Source organism: Actinia tenebrosa, unplaced genomic scaffold, assembly GCF_029948245.1.
Source record: "Actinia tenebrosa isolate PJP-AT-01 unplaced genomic scaffold, QUT_ActTen_1.0 PGA_scaffold14__42_contigs__length_11649687, whole genome shotgun sequence".
NCBI lineage: Eukaryota > Metazoa > Cnidaria > Anthozoa > Actiniaria > Actiniidae > Actinia > Actinia tenebrosa.
Genome location: NW_028292574.1, coordinates 1,102,344 through 1,121,584, shown reverse-complemented (window position 1 = coordinate 1,121,584; position 19,241 = coordinate 1,102,344). Strand labels below are relative to the sequence as shown.

At 36.6% G+C, this 19,241-nt stretch overlaps 1 protein-coding gene and 1 long non-coding RNA gene across 6 annotated transcripts in view; one reads left to right on the top strand and one right to left on the bottom strand.

Moving 5' to 3' along the window:
- Positions 1-282: 282 nt before the first annotated feature.
- LOC116298773 (forkhead box protein D5) lies at positions 283-11,146 on the top strand. 4 transcript variants are annotated; one of them, XM_031707322.2, is made up of 3 exons: positions 289-394; positions 5,118-5,164; positions 9,457-11,146. In XM_031707322.2, exons 2-3 carry the CDS (start codon positions 5,157-5,159, stop codon positions 10,367-10,369), a joined length of 921 nt encoding a protein of 306 aa, XP_031563182.1. In that variant the 5' UTR covers positions 289-394; positions 5,118-5,156; the 3' UTR covers positions 10,370-11,146. The 4 variants fall into 4 exon arrangements, with proteins under 4 accessions (XP_031563184.1, XP_031563182.1, XP_031563181.1 ...); XM_031707321.2 differs by lacking the exon at positions 289-394 and adding an exon at positions 4,124-4,227; XM_031707324.2 differs by lacking the exon at positions 5,118-5,164 and having other exon boundaries at positions 283-394.
- A 4,524-nt stretch (positions 11,147-15,670) lies between these two features.
- The window catches only part of LOC116298776 (uncharacterized), a 231,119-nt gene continuing 227,548 nt past the window's right edge, over positions 15,671-19,241 (bottom strand). For both annotated transcript variants that reach the window (XR_016119648.1, XR_016119647.1), the window contains exon 2: positions 15,671-16,264. This is a non-coding gene — a long non-coding RNA (uncharacterized LOC116298776). The remainder of the gene's footprint in view (positions 16,265-19,241) is intronic.

Here is a 19,241-nt window from a genome sequence, read left to right as displayed (position 1 = left end):
ATAAGTTTTGAAAAGAAATCGAATCGAATTAATACTTAATGTCTACCCTTAGACGCGTTCATCTTGAGGAAATCGCCGGGTTTAACTTTCATTGTTGTTTTAGTAGGTGCCATAACTGTTGAAACAGCACCCATGGTACAAGCAGTTAATTCATATTATTGTTTACAAATCCTATTGGAAAAGCGGTCGAAAAATACACTGAATATTTGATGACTGTTTCGAACAAATAAAATACCATTGAAGCGATATCAAATCAATCCCTGCTCATGAATATTTCAGCGATATTTTCTAGGATTTAAGAGCCAAGCCAGTGGTGGCAGCCAGCACTCAATTCCAAGCAAGGCAACCGAGTGAACATCACCTCTTATACTTGACATCAAGACAGCTTTTCGTGGTAGGTATTTCTTACTTCACTATTAACTTGGTCTCGATTTTGACGAAAACATTCTTAGTTTTTCTAAACATTGCTAGGGAAAAAGGTAAATTTGTTTATGTAGCTAGAGTAAATAGAGTAGCTCTATTTTCTTTGGGTGATATATTTGCTGATGTTATATACCAAAGTGTTTAACATAATCCCGTCCATCTGAAATCAAATATTTGATGATTCACTTAGACAAACAAAAGCTCTATCAAAACTTGTCAACCCAGTGCAAAGTGACCATCTATTTTGTTCTCTCGTGCTGATGAATGAGGTCAAACAAACTCTACTTTTAACTAGCGAAAATAATGGTTTAAGTAATCAACCTAGAGACCGCATTTCGCCACTCTTACATCGACGCCCAATCTTTGTTTTCTTAATTACCTAATTACATTATATTTCCAGCCGTCAACTCCTCCTGTACCGAAGCTAGTAGAGAAATCTTAAGTTTGAACCAATTTTTTATTCTTTGAAATATCAAACTGCTTAGTTAGGGCTTTCACTTGATTCAAGGCAAAGCTTCTACAATGTCATTTACATTCGAAGTTGTTTACGAAACGGTGGTAAATTTAATCTAAATATTTGTAGTGATTTTGTAAGACCATTGGCTCTCTCATCAGACATTAACCAGGTTGATAAAATTTGCTCATATTTGATGCGAATCTTCATGAATTTTTTATGTCTTTGTGGAAACCTAGCCACGTCTGTTCGCTTTTTCATTTCTTCCAATTTCTCACCACTGTTTTTTTTTCAATCTCTCATTAACTTCGATCAAAGAGATTTAGTATACAATTATTTTGAATTTGTATTTCACGCGATAAATGAATATAATATATTTTTTATTTTCTAATCAGTCTCTTAATCCTCGATACGGGTGATATTAGGATTGCGATTTAAAAGCATAGTGTTTTCTCCCATTGCGTATGAACTTGTTAAACTACCACGAATCCGCATGGAACATAATTTTTTTGAGGTGTAGACAGAGCGGCGAGTTTTTGGCCGACTATTAAATTATGGTGAAAAACATGATTGAAACTCTTTCGTGCATTTCGACTTTTAAAGAAAGCAAATCATGTCCATTTCCTTCAAGTCCTTTAATGTAGATTAAAGTAGGTTATTTGTACTAGATGAAACGAACAGTGGGATTTTAATCAGATACCTGTATATCTATCGTCTCATACCTGTGTAGGACTTTGTGAAGAAGATACTAACCACTTGAAAACACGTGGTGACATCAACTGATGTCCTCAGCCATTTTATGACGAGACAGAGTTTTATGGCCTTATATTTCGAACCTGAAGTTTTCGTTTCGTTTAGATGCTTCAACGACAGTGTTTTCTAAATTTCTTTGTGTTTGCCAGTAATTCTCTATCGGAGTTTCTCAGAACTTCTACTTCTACGTGCTCGTATAGGGGGAACGGTTGAAAGGGCTGTGATTTTAGGGGAAGACTGAAAGTCGAAGTGAAATGTTTTGGTCGATGCAGGGGAAGCACTTAGACCAAGTATGATTTAACCACAAAATTTGTAGTCAAAATACATCAATACACTGAACCAAAAAGACAGGCCTTTGGGAATTCATATACTTAATGAAACGGGAAAATATTGAATTGTGTCGAAGACAAAAAACAAATTGACCCGAGCACAAGTAAAACGTTTTGCTCTTAAATGTCGGCTGAAAATGTTTGTAATCAAAGGGTATTTCATGGTTTAATCAACGAATAATATAACAAGATCACCATGATGTCAGGCAGCCCATATTTCACGGACCTAACTAAGTATATTCCGCACACCAAATTGTGACATTTGATTTAACCGGTTTAAAGAGATATTCGCTGAGCTATTCGGCCCAAAGTGGCGAACAAAGCAAATAGCTATCAAATAAGCAAATATTATGACAACCAATACTTTATAATACTCGTTATTCTTCGAGTTCTGCTGATGGTATTTTGGGCTTAGCGGGTGCTATACATCGCTGCTATATATGTTTCTACATTGTAATTTTGTCTTAACGGGTGAACGCTAGCCTGGAAATTTTGGCCGTGGGAAAATTCTTGTCCGTTTTGTGCTATCAATTTTTTGTACGCAAGAACAATGTAGGACCTGATAGCTTTAATTTGCTTGAAGAATACTGTTTCCCAGTGGGTACCAGTGCAAGAGGTTGGGCGTCCTTGGTGTGATTTTCTTATTGACGGTTATCCATGCTAGACAATCGAATCCTTGTCCGTCGTACCTGGGTTATTTTGGGGTTATCGCTATCAGTGAAATAGATAGTGTCTCAAGTCAAACCTGCCTGTGAATTTACCTCCTAATGAGCGCTACTAGTACTGGCCAGGACTAAAAATATCATATCATTTTCTTTGTAGCAAAAGGCCCACCCAGTAAGATTGCACCAGCCATTCAGCGTAGAAATTGCGCAAAGACATTTTATTGAGTCCTTAAACGATTTTTTACCATACATTTTTCGAATGGATTCAATACTTGTAAAGTGTTTTTCCCCCACACAATTATCACAATATCTGTAACATTTGTTTCACTTGTCTTGGCGAATTGGACTTGTCTTACAGCACTGTCAGTAAAAACAGAAACAACCGAAAAAACAAGATGCTGAAAGCAACACGAGATCGACCACGTTGAGCTTAAAGTTTTTCTTCTAAACAAATTTGCAAACTGAATGACTGATTTATGGAAAATTTAAATAAAATGGCGATGACATTCGGTACACCAAATTCTACCCTCAATTTTAGCATCAAACCTTTTTTTTTGCCTTTGAGTTGAAATTCCGGAAACGAGTTTATCGATATTGCTGATTTGTGAAGTCTTTTTCTGCAAACTAAGGAACTGATCTAGGCCCCCAAAGTGTAATATCTGATAAGAACCGCAAATTCCAAACGATTAGTCCATTTGAGTCGAAGATTTCGACTGTTTTTACAAGTTGAATAAACAAGCACTTGATGGTAAACCTAACCCGAGTATGGCTTTATTGTCTCCCAGAAGCTTGAGAAAACACGAACCCATTCAGATAACTTTATCGTAATCAGATGATCATCATGTTCTGTTGATCGGATGGTACCTTATCATCTCACTAGAGACCGGAAACCAGCTTTTGAAGAAGCAAACCAAGACAAATCTATGTTTTTATTAGAATGTTTTGATTAATGTACAGAGTACAGAGTTTATCGGGGAATGAAGTCGGAGTTGCATCGATAGCTGGCCGTGATGAAGACATAATAACAAATCTCCTCTCTTGTCAGACTAAAAGATAGTGTCGTTTTCAAATTGTGTAATCGGGATGATATCCAGTGCTATCACGTTTCTTTTCGTTTATTTTCCAAGATCTCAAGTACTAAAATCCATCAACTGATGATAAAGATATTGGTCCTGTTTCGATGTGTTGAAACGTCCCTCCCTTTTTCCTTTGACTTGCTTTCATTTCACTAAAAAAGGAGTAATTTTCTTTTCAAATGATAATGATAACAAATATAATGCACATTAGTGGAATCAGTTGATATAATTTATTGCTAAAGTGTGAGGAATCAATGTAAACTACTCGTACATTGTCCAATACATAGTTAAGGTAGTGTTTATATCATATCACAAGCCAAATCCAGTCTAGGATATTTTTGATAACTTTCCGTATATATTGGTGTACTTATCCGTTTTATCACCGTACTTGTAATCTGTCCCAACATTCCTTAGGGGGAGTGGGGTAAGGTCTTGGAGAGTCTATATATTTACACGTGTAAGACTGTTTCGCTATCATAAAGTGTTGAAAGACATCCAGTGAAGGAAGATCCCGAAACACCCCTTGTGTGAGTATTTATTGATGGTTCGATTACTGGGAGCTTTTAGATGCCTACGAGTGTTTTTCTTGTTTGTTAATAATTAGATATAAAAATCGAACGTAAATGTTAGCGAATTTTTGTCAGCTAATTGTAAACTAATATTGACAAGAACGACAAAATGATCCTCCGAAGCTAAAAGCAACCTGTCTGGAGTTTGACACTTTATAATTAGTCTATACAAACACACAACTTTTTGAGCAAAGAATTTTTTTGTGACTCATACTAGAAGCATAAACGCCACGGTGCTGACTGAGATTTGACTGAGAATTTTTTGTTAGCTTGAATTCCGGCAATTTTACTACTATTATTTTCTTCTCAAATGGTGATGGGGAAGTTCCCTTTTTGCCATTGATGAAATTAAGTCCAAGTGCCACAGAAATGCTTGGAACTCGTTCCTGTTTCTTTATTGGATCAGCAGGTTTCTCAAAATTGTATTCCTGAAAAATTGACGCAAGTTATGAATCAATTTCCCGCCGGAATGCTAATAGAGAAGAAATGGACAAAACATTTCATAGCCGCACCTGTGTGCTCACAGCGTGAAGGCATCAGCAATGATTCTAATTTCTGATCACTTACTCGGACTTTTACTAGCGTCTTGCTCATGCTGTTTGGCACATAGAGTGCATTTAAGGAACAATTTTGATCACTCCAGGATACTCGAGGCGAACCCTCTTCCTAAAACGCTGGACTCAATTGGCAGGTCATTTTGCTGGTTTTTAGGAGGATTAGGGAGAAGTTTGCATGGTATGAATCACCTCGGGCTCAGGGCTAAATTATTCATAATCGACTAAAGAAGTCTTCGGTAGAAAGCAGCTGAGAAAAAATTGTGATCTTGAGTTTTCTGTGTGCTGTTGTAGGAAAACAAGTATTTTACGTGAAGAGTCCAACGGCCCAACATGTTCAGGTAAAAAAACTATATTTTACTATACTTAAGCGTTTTTCTGCTGAGACCCAAAAGATCAATTCGTTTACCTTAGGAAAAAAGTCCAGCCAACCCAAAATATTGAAGATTTCATTTTCTGATTGAAAAAATCAATTTCCGGTAGAAACTGCGTAGTATTTAGTCGTTGCTGGATGTTTGTTCTGGAGTTTACTTTTGAAGTAGTTGGGCAAATTTGGCTCATTCGGAACTACATTTATTGTGTTTTCATTTGCCGGCTTCTTTTATGGCATGCTTAATGGGAATGAAGACAATGGAAGGAACCACTCCAATCAGTAGAACAATGGCTCTTTTAGTCGCTCAACCTGCCGAACACAACCCTTTGCACATGGTCAAAGAAGGCTCTTGATCATAATGAAACAAACTGCTGTACCATAAGTATTATCCTATTCACACCACACCACCATATATCGAGTGAACAAGAACTCAAGTGTGGCAGTTAGTTAGTTTTTCAATGGGCTCCTTGTAGTGTTCTGGTTAGGGCCGGTAAATCTCCAAACACTTGGCGAGTCTCACAAAAGCCCCAAGGCCACATCGCTCAAACGGAAACGACTACAAGATTTGTGATGTTTAAACCCGTGTTTGGCTTACCGACTGTAATATTTACAAACATTTTTATTATTTGGTGCCATATTTGTAATGTGGTATTGATTTAAGTACTAGATTTTCCAAAACAGCCTTGGTACAACCTACACGATTCATCTTAATGAGTCGTATTCCTGTTCAACCGTATAGATCATTCTAGGCTATTCTATCAACTTTTATTTCAACTAATCACAATTTCAGCATTTTCAATTGGACTAAGATTTTAATTTCACGAAGAATGAACCAGAAATTATTAATTTTTTCACAATTCTGCAACCTGTTGGGAATTTTTTAGCTTTACCAAGTGGTGCGAATATCTCTGTAACCTTTTGAATGTCTATCTCAGGTACTTTTTCTGCTGAAAGCCAAAATAAACAAGCAAGAAAAGGGAACAGTTTTTTTGATCCTATCTTGTTTTGGAGTAGATTTAGTGGTTTTAGTTTATTTATTTTTAAAAGCACTTGATTTGGTCATGGTCATTTTCGTATTGATAGAAGAATAAGCATAGAGCCGATAGTTTGAATCCAGTGTAGGGGATTAATTTTTGATTAAAGTTAGTAAAATCCAATGAAGAAAATCGTCGTATCAAAAGGGTATTCTTGAAAAAATTAATCGAACCAATAAAAGTTATTAGCAGATTTGTCAAATCTGCATTCGTTTTCAAAGAGTTGATAATTATTGTAAGAATCTGTGACAATTGTTATATTCCAAGGATTATTGATTTTTGCTTTGCTTTGCTGTAAGGATTTTGATGTATTTAAAAATGTAGATCTTTTGGGACTATTTTTGTTTATTGTTTTTAATGTGACAAGCGAGATATGCGGTTTCTCGTCATGCTGGGGAAAAACTGGCAGTGACATAGATATCCAAGTAAGAATATCATAAACAAACACGGTATCAAACAGTCTCAACGTCAGTTGTGTCTAGGGCAAACCAGTTCATTCAAGAATTGACATTTCGAAATGGCTGGGTTAACAGTTCTTTTATGTAAGTGACGCTATCTTCCTGTTGTCAGTGATAAAACGATCTGATAACGAGAAAATGATTGTGTGCGTTCAAAAAAGGAAGAAAAAAAGTAAAGAAAAGCTGAAATCACAGTCCTGTAGGAATCTTCAAGTTATTTATCATCGAGTTTTAAGTCAGCTAAGCTTATCTTTCTCGAGAGCGATTTGGCTAACCAATTGATAAAGTGAAATATTTTCAAGTACACAGTGATGATTGCTCGACTGGGTTTTGTATCCTTAACCCAAACAGCCGAGTGATAAAAATCTGTCTAAAGAAAGAGGGTAAATCACTAGTTTTCTAATGATTTGGACAAATACAATACTCCACTTCAAAACGCCGCCATTACTTAGTGTCTATAAAACAAGTGCTAAGCGCAAAAAGGACATATTTAGCGCTTGGTAGGTTTTTAAGTCGGCTCGGAACACATAGATAAAGTTAAGCCAAAGTACACGAGTTAATTAGAATGGGATAGCCAAAGGGCTTGTCAACACTAATATACTAGCAGTCCATGAATAATATGAATCTATAATCACCTCCCTGCTGCGTATTCTTGATTAGTTTGTAAACACAGGTTGTAGGAGTAGTAGGAAGAGATAACCCAAAGGGCACACTATCAGCATGCCTCTCAACAAGTTTCGAAATGGCTCGAAATTAGGTGGAAGATTATCGCCCATGCTGGTGAAAAGCCAGTGTTGAAAGTGTCAAGTATAAACATCGTTGCGTTAGCTCGGCATTTAACCCGGCGTCGTACAGGCGAAACATGGAATTATTCCATAAAGGCAGCACTAGCATAGCACTGAAGTAATCTTAAAGGATTTTGATCGTATTGTCTCGTAATAGGCCCATAAATCGTTTGACATCCAATCACGAACGAGCAAAGGGAAATCGGTTTTGATAGTCATAAAGAAAAGAAGAAGAAGAAAAAAAAAAAAAAAAAAAAAAAAAAAAAAAAAAAAAAAAAAGGCCATGGAAAAAAAAAAGCAGTATAAGAACACGAAATTAAAGTTCAGGAAGCGAGCATCGCACTAGCAAGTACTTCCCACAAATATGCAAGACAATTAACAAAAGACAAAAATCAATTTGGCAGTCGAAATAAAAACGCTAAAGAAAAGCCAAGGAATAAAAGAAATTTTAGGGGATTCTTCAAGTCACGCTAGCTTTGAGACTTGTCAAAATTAGAGGGTCAAACGTGATAACAAGCTCAATGATCTATTGATGGACGGACGGACAAGGAGCTCGTGAATTTGTTAATCGCATAAGATTCCCATTTTGGCTCAAGAGTATTATCAATATTGACTGATTGGATTTCACTATAAAATGTACTTTTGAAAACCAAACATTAAGCTGTCGGTTTATTTGCTGTTAAACTTCTTATTTAACACGAAGCGAACTTAGAATGAAAAATTTACTATTAAGTATTTTTATTGATTGCGTTTACGATTCTTTTCGCGTGAGATTTTTTTGTGAAGAATAGCATTCGAGTTACACGAGTAAAGACATTGTTTACCAAAATACAATCAATCTATAACAATTTGATTGAGTAAACATTGAAACTACACACATAAAAATTAAACAGGGTGAAATACCGTGCACACTTGCTGGAAAAAAATCAGTATTGTGTATATAGTCATTGATGTGTTGGGAGATGGTGGGGTCACTCCGAGTTACAATTATGACGAAAGAAAATAACCCCGTTTATGAATGATTTGAAACAGCGGGACTGGTCTTATACTAGACTAATCACAAGTTATAAGGATATTTGTACGCTGATCCTAGGCTCCAAGGCATTTGACCTAGAGTTTTATATAAAAGAATTTTTTCATTTGAGGATGGAAAATGAACTGGTGCGTAACTAAGAGTATGTTGTCAAATGGACCAAGCGCTTTATTGGGAAAGATTTCCAACATTGCCTTGATTGTAAAAACGTTCGATCCAGGTGTTGTAAAGCATAGATTCTAGCATGTCTTTTATCTGAAGGAAACTAGAAATGCGGATTTGTATGATGTAGGCTAGTGCTTGCCCACAGCGTGAGGCAATATTATCAGCAGAAAAGCGACCCAGCGGGAAGTTTGTCATAATAAAAAATAAAATCTACATATTATAATTAAAGGTAAATAGGCTTCAGTTCGCCTAGACGACATGCGAATAGCTTTGTGCTTTTCAATACTTTTCATCTGTCCTATCCTCGTTGGTGATTGGTACAATTGTTGGCCAGGTGTTAACTCTGGGTGTGGAGGGCTAAATTCACTTTTCGCTTCTTCAGTTAAGATAACGGCTAAATATTTTCACACCTAAGGTGTAAATACGCTAGCTATGTCTGAGCTGTTCTCGAGCAGTTGCGGTGAGCCTGTGTGTGGAGAGAGTACATCGAAATCTTGAAAATACGAAGTAAATAATGAAAATGAATAGGGAGAAACAATTAAGGGGCTAAACGGATGAGAGGCAGCTGTCCGGGTAGGTGGTCGCAGTGCAAGCAGACAAATAAATGAATCAATTGGCGCTTTGTAAAGTGCTTAATGATTGGCTCGTCGAACAATAGCTAGCGTGATGTCAGTGTATTTATAGAAAGTGATAGATAATGAATAGTACGACCAATCATGTGTCACATCTCAAGACAAACACCAAACAGTCCTTTTGAATTTCTAATTTATATATTATTGCCGCAGAACGTACTCCAACACTTCAGAATTAACTGTGTCACACACAAGCGCTATGTCCTCGACGACCCATGAACCAGAGATGCACAGCCACGATTCAGACATGAAGAAGGAAGATGTAGCATCGAGTCCCTCAGACTGTGTAAAAACTGAAAGCAAGGATCCTACAAAAGACGCAAGTGTGAAGCCACCGTATTCTTATGTGGCTCTGATCGCGATGGCAATCCGAGATTCCCAAGAGAAAAGGTTAACTCTGAATCAGATTTATCAATATATTATCAAAAAGTTTCCATTTTATGAAAAGAATACCAAGGGCTGGCAGAACTCAATCAGGCATAACTTGTCACTGAATGAATGCTTTATCAAGGTTGCTCGTGAAGGTGGCGGTGAAAGAAAAGGCAACTTCTGGACATTAGATCCTGCATGTGAGGATATGTTTGAAAAAGGGAATTACCGAAGACGTAGAAGAATGAAACGACCATCCCGTCAGCTCACCTTGCAACCTGACAATGGTCTAATCTCTTCGTATCCACGAGCAGCTCCGTACAACTACATACAACCCAAATGGCCGACTTACAACCAAGTACAGAGCGCAGCAGTGGCAGCAGCAGCAGCAGCGGGAAGCTTACGATCTGCACAGCCTACTGGCCCTTTGTCATACCCATGTAACCCTCCATCATCCAGGGTTCCTCCTGGATATCCATATGTCAATATGGGATCTGGTGTTCCTGTCAGCACTTATACGGGAACTCAATACGCCACGCAAATGCAAACGCCGGTAAATAATCAATGTGGGTATGGAGCTGTAGCAATGCAAAATGTTGGGTGCCGGAGCCGACAAGCTGAACATAGTCCAATGCACCATTACCCTTACTGGAGTCCTCCAGATAAACTTTCTTACGATGTACCTCCAAGGTCGTAGATATATCCCAGAATGAATGTTGAGTTAACAAGCGGCTGCTTGTCGCGCCGCATTATATTTATGTACGATATGACACTCACACAGACTCTCAGAATGAGGAAGAAAATTGGGCCTTGCAGAAAGTTTGGACGAAAATAAAATCAAGGTGTTTCTTTGCACGGACTTCCAAAGCAAGCATCGCATCAACACGACCATCGCTCTTGTAATGTTCAAGCACTATTTACTTTAGGTATTAGTTTCCCCTTATTCAAATCCTTAGAAGATATTGTTGACTTTGACAGATTGTACGGAATTTTATAGACGATACGAAGAAGAGACATATATATAGTTCAATTCATATTTCACACTTTTAAAGATATATTATATAACATAGATATAAGCGAGAGAGAGTCTTATTTCATTTACTTTAGGATTTTCTCGTAATTTCCATTCACCGGGGGCGTAAAACGCCAATCTAAAGTGCCACGACAATTTCTCTGTGTCATATTTTTGCTTATCTACCTAGTGACTAGCTGGTATCTTCCTACATGGTGTAACTGATCAAAACAACCAAGTTGTAATTCTCCAATAGTTCTCGTTTTTTTGGATTGTGTAATTCAGGCCGCTTCAGTCAGGTAGCCGTTGTGATTTCATTCGCAGAGCAGTATTTGTTTTAGTTTGCAATCGGAAGGTTACATTGTCAAAAATCTCTAGGCTTGAGGAAAGCTTGTAATTCAACGTCGGATGAACTTTTCTATTCTAAAAAAACCAAAATAATAAACACTTAATAACAGTGAAGCGTGTCGGTGTTTTGATGTATCAATTTAAACGTAGGAATAAAAATTTCAACACTACACAATAATTATAATAATATTTTCGATCTAACATCACCAAGCCTTCTTAGTAAATATAAATACTTCGAAAATTGGGTCACAGGGTCAGAAATTTGGCTTCGTTAGTTTAGAAACTGGTTTGGAAGAAATTGATTTTTCTGACACGGTAACTGTATTCCACAGATTGATTCAATCTACTCCCTGTCTGGCCAGATTTCATTACCGTCGTTGGCTAGTTGAACGGTTGTGTATTTGTAGTGGTATATACCGTTCACTCAAGTACCCATATTGAAGTTCATTACATATCATTCCCCATCTGAGCTACAGTGCTTGTCGCCCTGTTATTCAAGATATCCATTTTCTGTCGTAGCACTAACTCGGTCAACGGAATCACTGACCCTAAAATCCCTTTGGAAAATAATCAAAGCTAAAGAAGACCAACGATCCAAATCGAACCAATATTTTATTATTATTTTTGACGAAAACAAATCAGGTATCCTTGAAGCAATCGTCTCGAAAGGTGACATTAGATTAAGAAGTTATTCGGTGGATCATTGTTCAAAAAGGCTCAGCCAAATTGTAGCGATTAGCCCCAAAGGTTTAGATCGTACCAAACTTTTAATCTGGATGAATGCATCCCATTAAGGCAATTGAAAACTTCACTAGGAAACAATCATGAAGTAAGTTTGGATTTAATACCTTCCTGGTCAGCAAGCACTATCGGGGTTGACAGGATTTCATAATATTGACATTCCTGTACACGGGTTCTGACTATAGGGAAAACAGGGTTCTCAATTTCAGTTCCAGCTCTTCAAACTCTATAATGATTTTTTCCCCTATAAGTCGGCTACACAAAGGTCAGAATTTTTTGTCGTTGAACTCATTCGCATATCCTGAGGCATTTCATAGCGATAAGAAATAAGCTTATTGCGACTGAATTGTCTCACAAATTACACACACGGACACGTGTTCAGAACGCTCGATTTCCCAGCAACCATTCGGCTTTAGAAATGTGGTGAGAGATTTGTAAGTAATTATTTTCAAAATTTGACCCCAATTCGTACATGTTTAGCCGATTTGTAGAATTAACAGGTGAGAAAAGCTTATTCCAAAGGTTAATATTACAAGGGCTGTCGTGCCAGTGGGAAAGTGTGGTAGCTAAATATATGATAGCGTGAGGGACACACACACACTCGCTGCTTGGCCTATGACCATAGCAGCTGGACTGTCGAACTAACTCTACAGAAACAACATAAATTCTACAAAACTTCCAATTTCACGAGAAACTGACCCAACAACTGAATAACATGAAGTAGGAAATTTTGGAACTTGCTTGAGGACTGACAAATTGAACACTTTTCAAATGAATGAAAGTGATGAATAAATACTAGGGCAATTTAAAGATTCACGGAGAGAATTTAGCCACTAAAGATACCGATCGCTTTCTCTGTCCACCGCGGTTTTAAATATTGAATAAGCCTGAAAATGTCGTTAAGGAGATGGTTGTTTTCCTTCGTTTCGTTGTCTGCCGTTAAACCTTTGTTTGATTCTATCAATATTTAAGAAAAGGTTCCATGGGACTCATTGACTACGAGATGACAAGACGGCTTACTATGGAGTTTTAACCATAAAATATAACCATATATAGCTGCAAGGGCATGCCGAAATTGCGATTTTTTTTGGTTCAGTTTTTCTTTCGCCTGAAAATTTTGTAATTAGCAATTATTCTTCGTTGTTTCTAAGGCCTATTTCCGAGCGGGAGCTCAAGGGTTTCAAAAGATCCGGTAGCGAATCATATACTAAATTTATGTTTTTACCCCCCATATGCGCTCTAGAAAGGAATAAGAAAGACCAAAACAATAAAGCCCCCGACTAGAGTATTCCGACCACAAGTAGTTCCCTCTAATTTATGTCTCACAGCCTTCATCTCTACATATACCTTAAGACAAAGTTCTTCTTGCTGAGGGATATTAGATGTATAGACATTGATTGTGAATTCTTTGTATTAAACCTATTAAAGTGATCACCAGTTTGTTGCGATTTCTTTTAGTCTTTGTTTATGTCTGGTGGGTTTTGGCGCTTGGACTGCTTAAGGACTGGGTTGTGTTCTATTAAGCCAAAACACGTAGAATTCAGACCAGGTTGATCACCTCAAGACCGAACTAAAAGGCCTAGTAGTAGCGAGGAAGGAACTTAATGAAGAAATAGCATAACGCTAATGAGGTTTTCCTGTATGGATTAAAAGAAGGAAATCTTGCGCACTTAAACGCAATAGGCCTGACTATTTTAAAAAATTGTAAACGAAAAGAAAGAGCTCACGAAGCAAAAAGAAGACCCAAATCAAGGCGTTGCTGGAAGGAAAATTCCAAGTTCCTGAGTACGAAAAATGAAGCGAAATAGTAAAGACTCCTTGTCAACTTTCATCGACTACGAGACCTTTCGCTCAGCTGGGCGACTTAGAAACTCTGTACGGAGATGGGAATCGCGCCGTTTCAGCATGTTATGGTCAGGAGAAGTTGGCTTAGACTGGTGTCAATGGGGTAACAATGCCTGTACGTAGACGATTTAAGTTTCAAGAGCTAGCCACAGAGAGTTAACTGGTTTTTCGCTCAAGGTAGGTGTTTTGTATGGTTCAGTCCAAAAACCAGAAATAAGTTGAATCGAATTTTGGGCGAAGAATAATACTTGTTGTGTTGGTGTGGCTTCTGTTTGAACTTGAATGAGTCTTTCGGAACGTGACTGATGGAGTTCTAAAGCCGTTCGTAGTTTATTGGAAACCAAAACAGCTGTCCATCCACATACTAATCGTACGAGCCAAATTATATTAGATCTGTATCAAACACTAAAATCATACCACGAACAAAAGAACTGATCAGGTTACACTAAACACAAAATGGGAATGAAGAGTCAGCTAATACTACCACGCTAGTCCCAGCAGAGCCACAATCATAATGGCTGGGCCAAATAACCACAACTTTTAAGCTCTCAAATTTAATCCAGAGATGGAACTGTTATTCCTGATTTACTAGGCAAGATATCATTGGTATGAGCTGTCGTAATGATAGGAATTATATAGATATGATACAAGCTAAGAAGATTGTTATTTGTTAATGCGAGTAACATGTCCATGCAGGTAAACCACGACCCTCAAATTATGCACACACATGTCACTTCAAGTCTAATCAATGGCGAGTATTTTGATAAACTATTACGGAGCCTGCTCAGTAGTATGACTGTCCCAACATTAGCAGGGAGCTCGTACTTCTTTGTGGTTTGCTTGTTTGTTGATTACTGTAGAGTTTTGTCAGATTCAAAACATGACTAAAGAGGCAAATGCAATCTTCAGCTTTAAGAAATGGAAATACCAAGTCTCAAAAAGATGTTCACGAATTGCAATTTGTTGAACAAGTCGGCTTGAATTCTTCTTAAAGATAAAATGAAAAAAGGAAAGGACTGTATATTTTCAGTTTATTTTGGTTGTCAATGTTGATTATTTTATGTATATTATTTAATTACTGATGAAATATCAATTGTACCAATGAAGTATACGATGTACTAAGCCTTCCAAAATTTTGCATGGTAAATTAAAGTAATAGTGCTTTTATTTTCAGGTCTGGAATTTTCATGCTCTGTTTGTTTGTTTTGTTGCTTGGTTGAAATGCTTCTGGAACTGATAGCACATTTATTTTAGGGGTAACTTCATAGAGCCCACAAAATAGGTGCAACCCACTATTCCCTATCTCAAATCTAAAAAGCCATCAATAAAAACGCATTTAGGGTAAAAACCACTAATGTCATCCATATGCAGCTAGTCATTCATTGTTGCTTAACACCGACGATTGATACGGTGGTTAGCAAGTTGTAACTGATCTACAATTGATCAACAGACAAGACCTTCCAACGGTAGACACACTATAGCTACTATGCCAATATATTCAGAGATATCGAACTCAAAACATTGCCGGCGCGGCGTTTTTTTTCCAGCAAGAAACGCCGCTTTCAAGAACTATCTTTGAATTGACGAAATATTAGCCCTCTAGACATTGAAGCACGAAAAAAAAATCGCTATACCATCAAGGAAATCACTGAAAATATTATCGGAATTAGTAGTTTTGGATTGAAATGAAGAGTGCAATCAAATGAAATTGAAATATACAAGGGGTTGATAAAGACAACATAGCATTCATTATTGTTAACAAAGGTTTTTTTTTTTTGCAAATGCCTAATAATGTTCATTTTGAAAACAATATTGTAAATATAAAACGGATAGTCTAATAATCATGAAAAGAGCAAGTCGGGGAATTGTATTTTTGTAGATTCGCTTGACTAGAGTTACTGAACTGAAAACAGCAAATATGGCCAATTTTTTTCCACACTAGATGCGGAGTTCCGTGCTGACATGATACCCTAGGAAGATTATTGTGAAAGTAATTTCAGCAAACACAGCGTGGGATTTCTCAATTCAATATCATTAAATTGCATATAAATATTGTCGGGCCAAACAATAATTCTTTATTTCAGCAAGGAAAACACAAGATCATTCTCATACTAAAGATTAATTTGAATTTATATTAACGTGAGCGACAGCATGTGTGATTTTGTTGAATCATGGTGAAATGTGCACTATTTGGCTGAAATGGAAAAAAGAAAAAAAAAAAGAAAGGCATCATGAAATGTCCTATGCCGATTTGCTGGTATCTTTCCCATTTCTTATTTTGTTTTAGAGTCTGTCTCTTTTACAAGAAGTCAAAACATGCCTACTGGATAGATCACTTGTACTACAGGTATCCACATACAAGCTTGACGCCTTTGGGTAGTGGACTGAGTTTACAACAGTATTTTCGTTTCCGTTTTAGTGGTCTATTTCACTTGTTTAAGGTCATTGTCCTGTCATTTTATGTTATGATTTCTGGGTATAGTTTTATCTCAATATTCGGGATCTGACTTTGCTTTGCTGTGCTAAACGGTAAACATTATAAGAAATCTCCTGTGACTGCTGAGTGCTGGACAGTGGAAGACTCTTGTCCCGGCTTTTTGTGTGGCGTCTTTCCACAGGGCCAACCCAGATAATGAGCGTCCCCAGCTGAAACAAAAAAAGAATATTAATTTGTAGAGAGATTTTAAATTTAGAAACCAAGCTAAGCACATTTGTTTTGGCATCGACAAATCGATGTTACATAGAGGTTAATTAGACATTTCTGATACTTCAATTCGTCTCATCAACGTACGTAGAACGCTTAGTCCATCCAAAGTGATGGGTTCTCCGACGCTAATACCAGTAATAACTGATGGTCCACACAGCAAGTTACGACCGACGCTAGAGATCAGATACTGTGAGATCGGCAAACAAATTTACTTCAAGATCAAAAGCAATACAAGAGTACACAATAGAAAAGGTTTCACTGCTTTTGCCGAATCCTGTACAATAAAGACGTACACTGAGATGGTGCCAATATAATTCCGTTGGATATAAGAACTAGGACGTCGAATATGACTGAAATATTTACTCATGTTTCCGTAGATATTTATTAATAAAACAAGTAAGATTTGAAATAGTATGGTTCCTTTGAGACTCCTCACTTCCCTTGGTCCAAACTTGCCTCATTGAAAATTGAAACCAAACTTATGAACCAAATAGACATCATTATAGTAAAGCCATAAAAACAGCTTTATTATTCCCATGGTTGAAAATTAAAAAAAAACGTATACAGGTTTTTGGGATTGAAGAGATGAGTTTTTGTTATCTACGCGGGAACTGAACTAGCTGAAAAAATGACCCAATGGGGTACCAGAGTGATACCAAGCTACTGACCACGAAATATCTGGTAGATAAAGGCGGGGAAATCTTGATTTCTTTCGCTAAATTATATATTTTTTGGTGAATGAAAAACTAGAATGAGGATTGAAGGAAAAAGGAATTTGAATTTATCATTACGAGCAAAATAATTGGAATGTGTTTTTAATCAAGCAGTGGGCGTACAATGGCCAGCGTTGCTATTCAAGATTGTCCTCATAACTGTCTTGTGCAAGATTCGAAATACTTTGTAGTGACCGAAAACATGAAACGCCTAGAGGGCTGAACAACTAATCAGTGTATTTTGATAAAGCATCCTAAAATGCCTCTTAATTTTACTTGAAAAAATAAAGAGGAAGTAGTCAGTAAGGAAATAGACCGCCTAAGCTTAGGAGCCATTGATCTTACTACTAAATAGCTTCTTCACAGAACACAAAAAGAGATAAATATTACTTGAAGGAAGTCAGTAAATAAAGATATACTCAAAGAAAAAGCAAATAATACCCAACCTAAATGGTTAAATCTTAGTGTAATATGCCGCTTAGGGCAACTTAAAACTCAATAATACTGTCACACTTGCCTATGACAGCTTATAGTGCTACCTCTTGGGTATTCTTTCTATATAGTGTGTACATTATAGTTATAAATAATACGTAGATATAATAGTCGTGATAAAAGATTAAGTAAAAACGGAGAATGAAATAATAACAAATAATTGGCAGATTTATTCAGTTGATGATAATTCACGTACAAGGGTGTCTTATTACAGTTAAGCTATAGAAGACAAACGAGCGGCAAGCCAAACTCTTCAGTGCTTTTCTAAAATGAGTCCCACTTTACTTCGAAGCGGTTTCAGGCACAGGAGAATAAAGAATATCCTGATAACGTTGTATGACATGAATAGCCTGTATTGTGTTCCTGAAAGACTTGGTTTTTGAGCTATGGCCATGCAAATGCCGTATTTACCTTAAGGAACGCTCAAAATGAATAGCACCTATGCTGAGCTACTTCAAGCCTCTTGTGCATCATCTCCCCGTGATATTCCCGATTCCATGTCGAGAGACGTCATCGTTTCTTCCTCTGACACCAAAATAGAAATACATGATAATGAGAAAACCATTCGAAAAACCATCCAGAAATCACGGCTATCCTTCGCTTCTGGGTTCCCACCACACTAAATACAGTCAAACGTATGATTTGACTACTAAAATATTTGTTATAGAATGAATAAAGATGAACGTTTAATTTGTTACTGAAAGCAAGGTTGATGAAAAAAGACTGAGTTGTGTATGATATTATCAAAGGCATTCATTACAATAATAAAAATGTTGAAAAGAATATAACATTATTGATTTTTTAAATAAGAAATACTGTGATTTATAACAAAGCTTGGATTGGTTTCGTCTATTACACAATTTCGAATAAACACCATGACTGTACAGACTTAGGAAAATTTATGATGGAAATATTTCCTGAAGAGATTCAAGTTGCTCGTGCATCTGAAATGATTTAGAAACGTGCTGTGTTTCTATTTTCCTGTTTCGTGTCATGTTCTCTTGAGAAACATTTAAAAAAATGCACTTCGTACGATTATTTTGCCCGATTCATTGTCTAGGAATATGCTGGAAATACTAATATGGGATGGATATAACATAGAGACAATGAAATAATAATAATAATAATAAATTAAAAAAAATAAAAAAAGAGAAGAAGAAAAATGTAAGAACTGTTGCTTTCAACTACTAAAGAAAATCGTTATCATACCACTGAATATTCCAAGCAAAGCTCAATGGTCTAAAATTATTAGAGAAGCTGGTATAAAAATTTCACTTATATCAGTTATGCCAGTTTTTCAAGCAAAATTTTCTCTTCAATTTGCCCTGCATTATCTAATTGTTGACCTCATTTCATCATGGAGAATACAATTTATTTTATTCCTTTTTTATTACAAGGATTGATGTTATTATTATCATTATTAATAAATATGAACTTTTGAATAAAGAGAATCAAGACGAAGTGATATCAATGATTTGTAAGTATTTATAATTTGGTAAATGTTATTGTGAAATCAAAGTTTTGCACTTAAACGAAATGAACCGGTTGCTTGGGAAGCAAGTTGTTCACAATGGCATTGAGTTGTCCTGCTGAATTGACCAAGCGAAAGAAAGAAATAGAAAGATAAAAAAAGAAGATTTCATTACAAATTTTATCAAGCTTTACAAGATTTTCTTTCAAAATTCTGAATGCTCGTCAAAAGAAGTTTTCC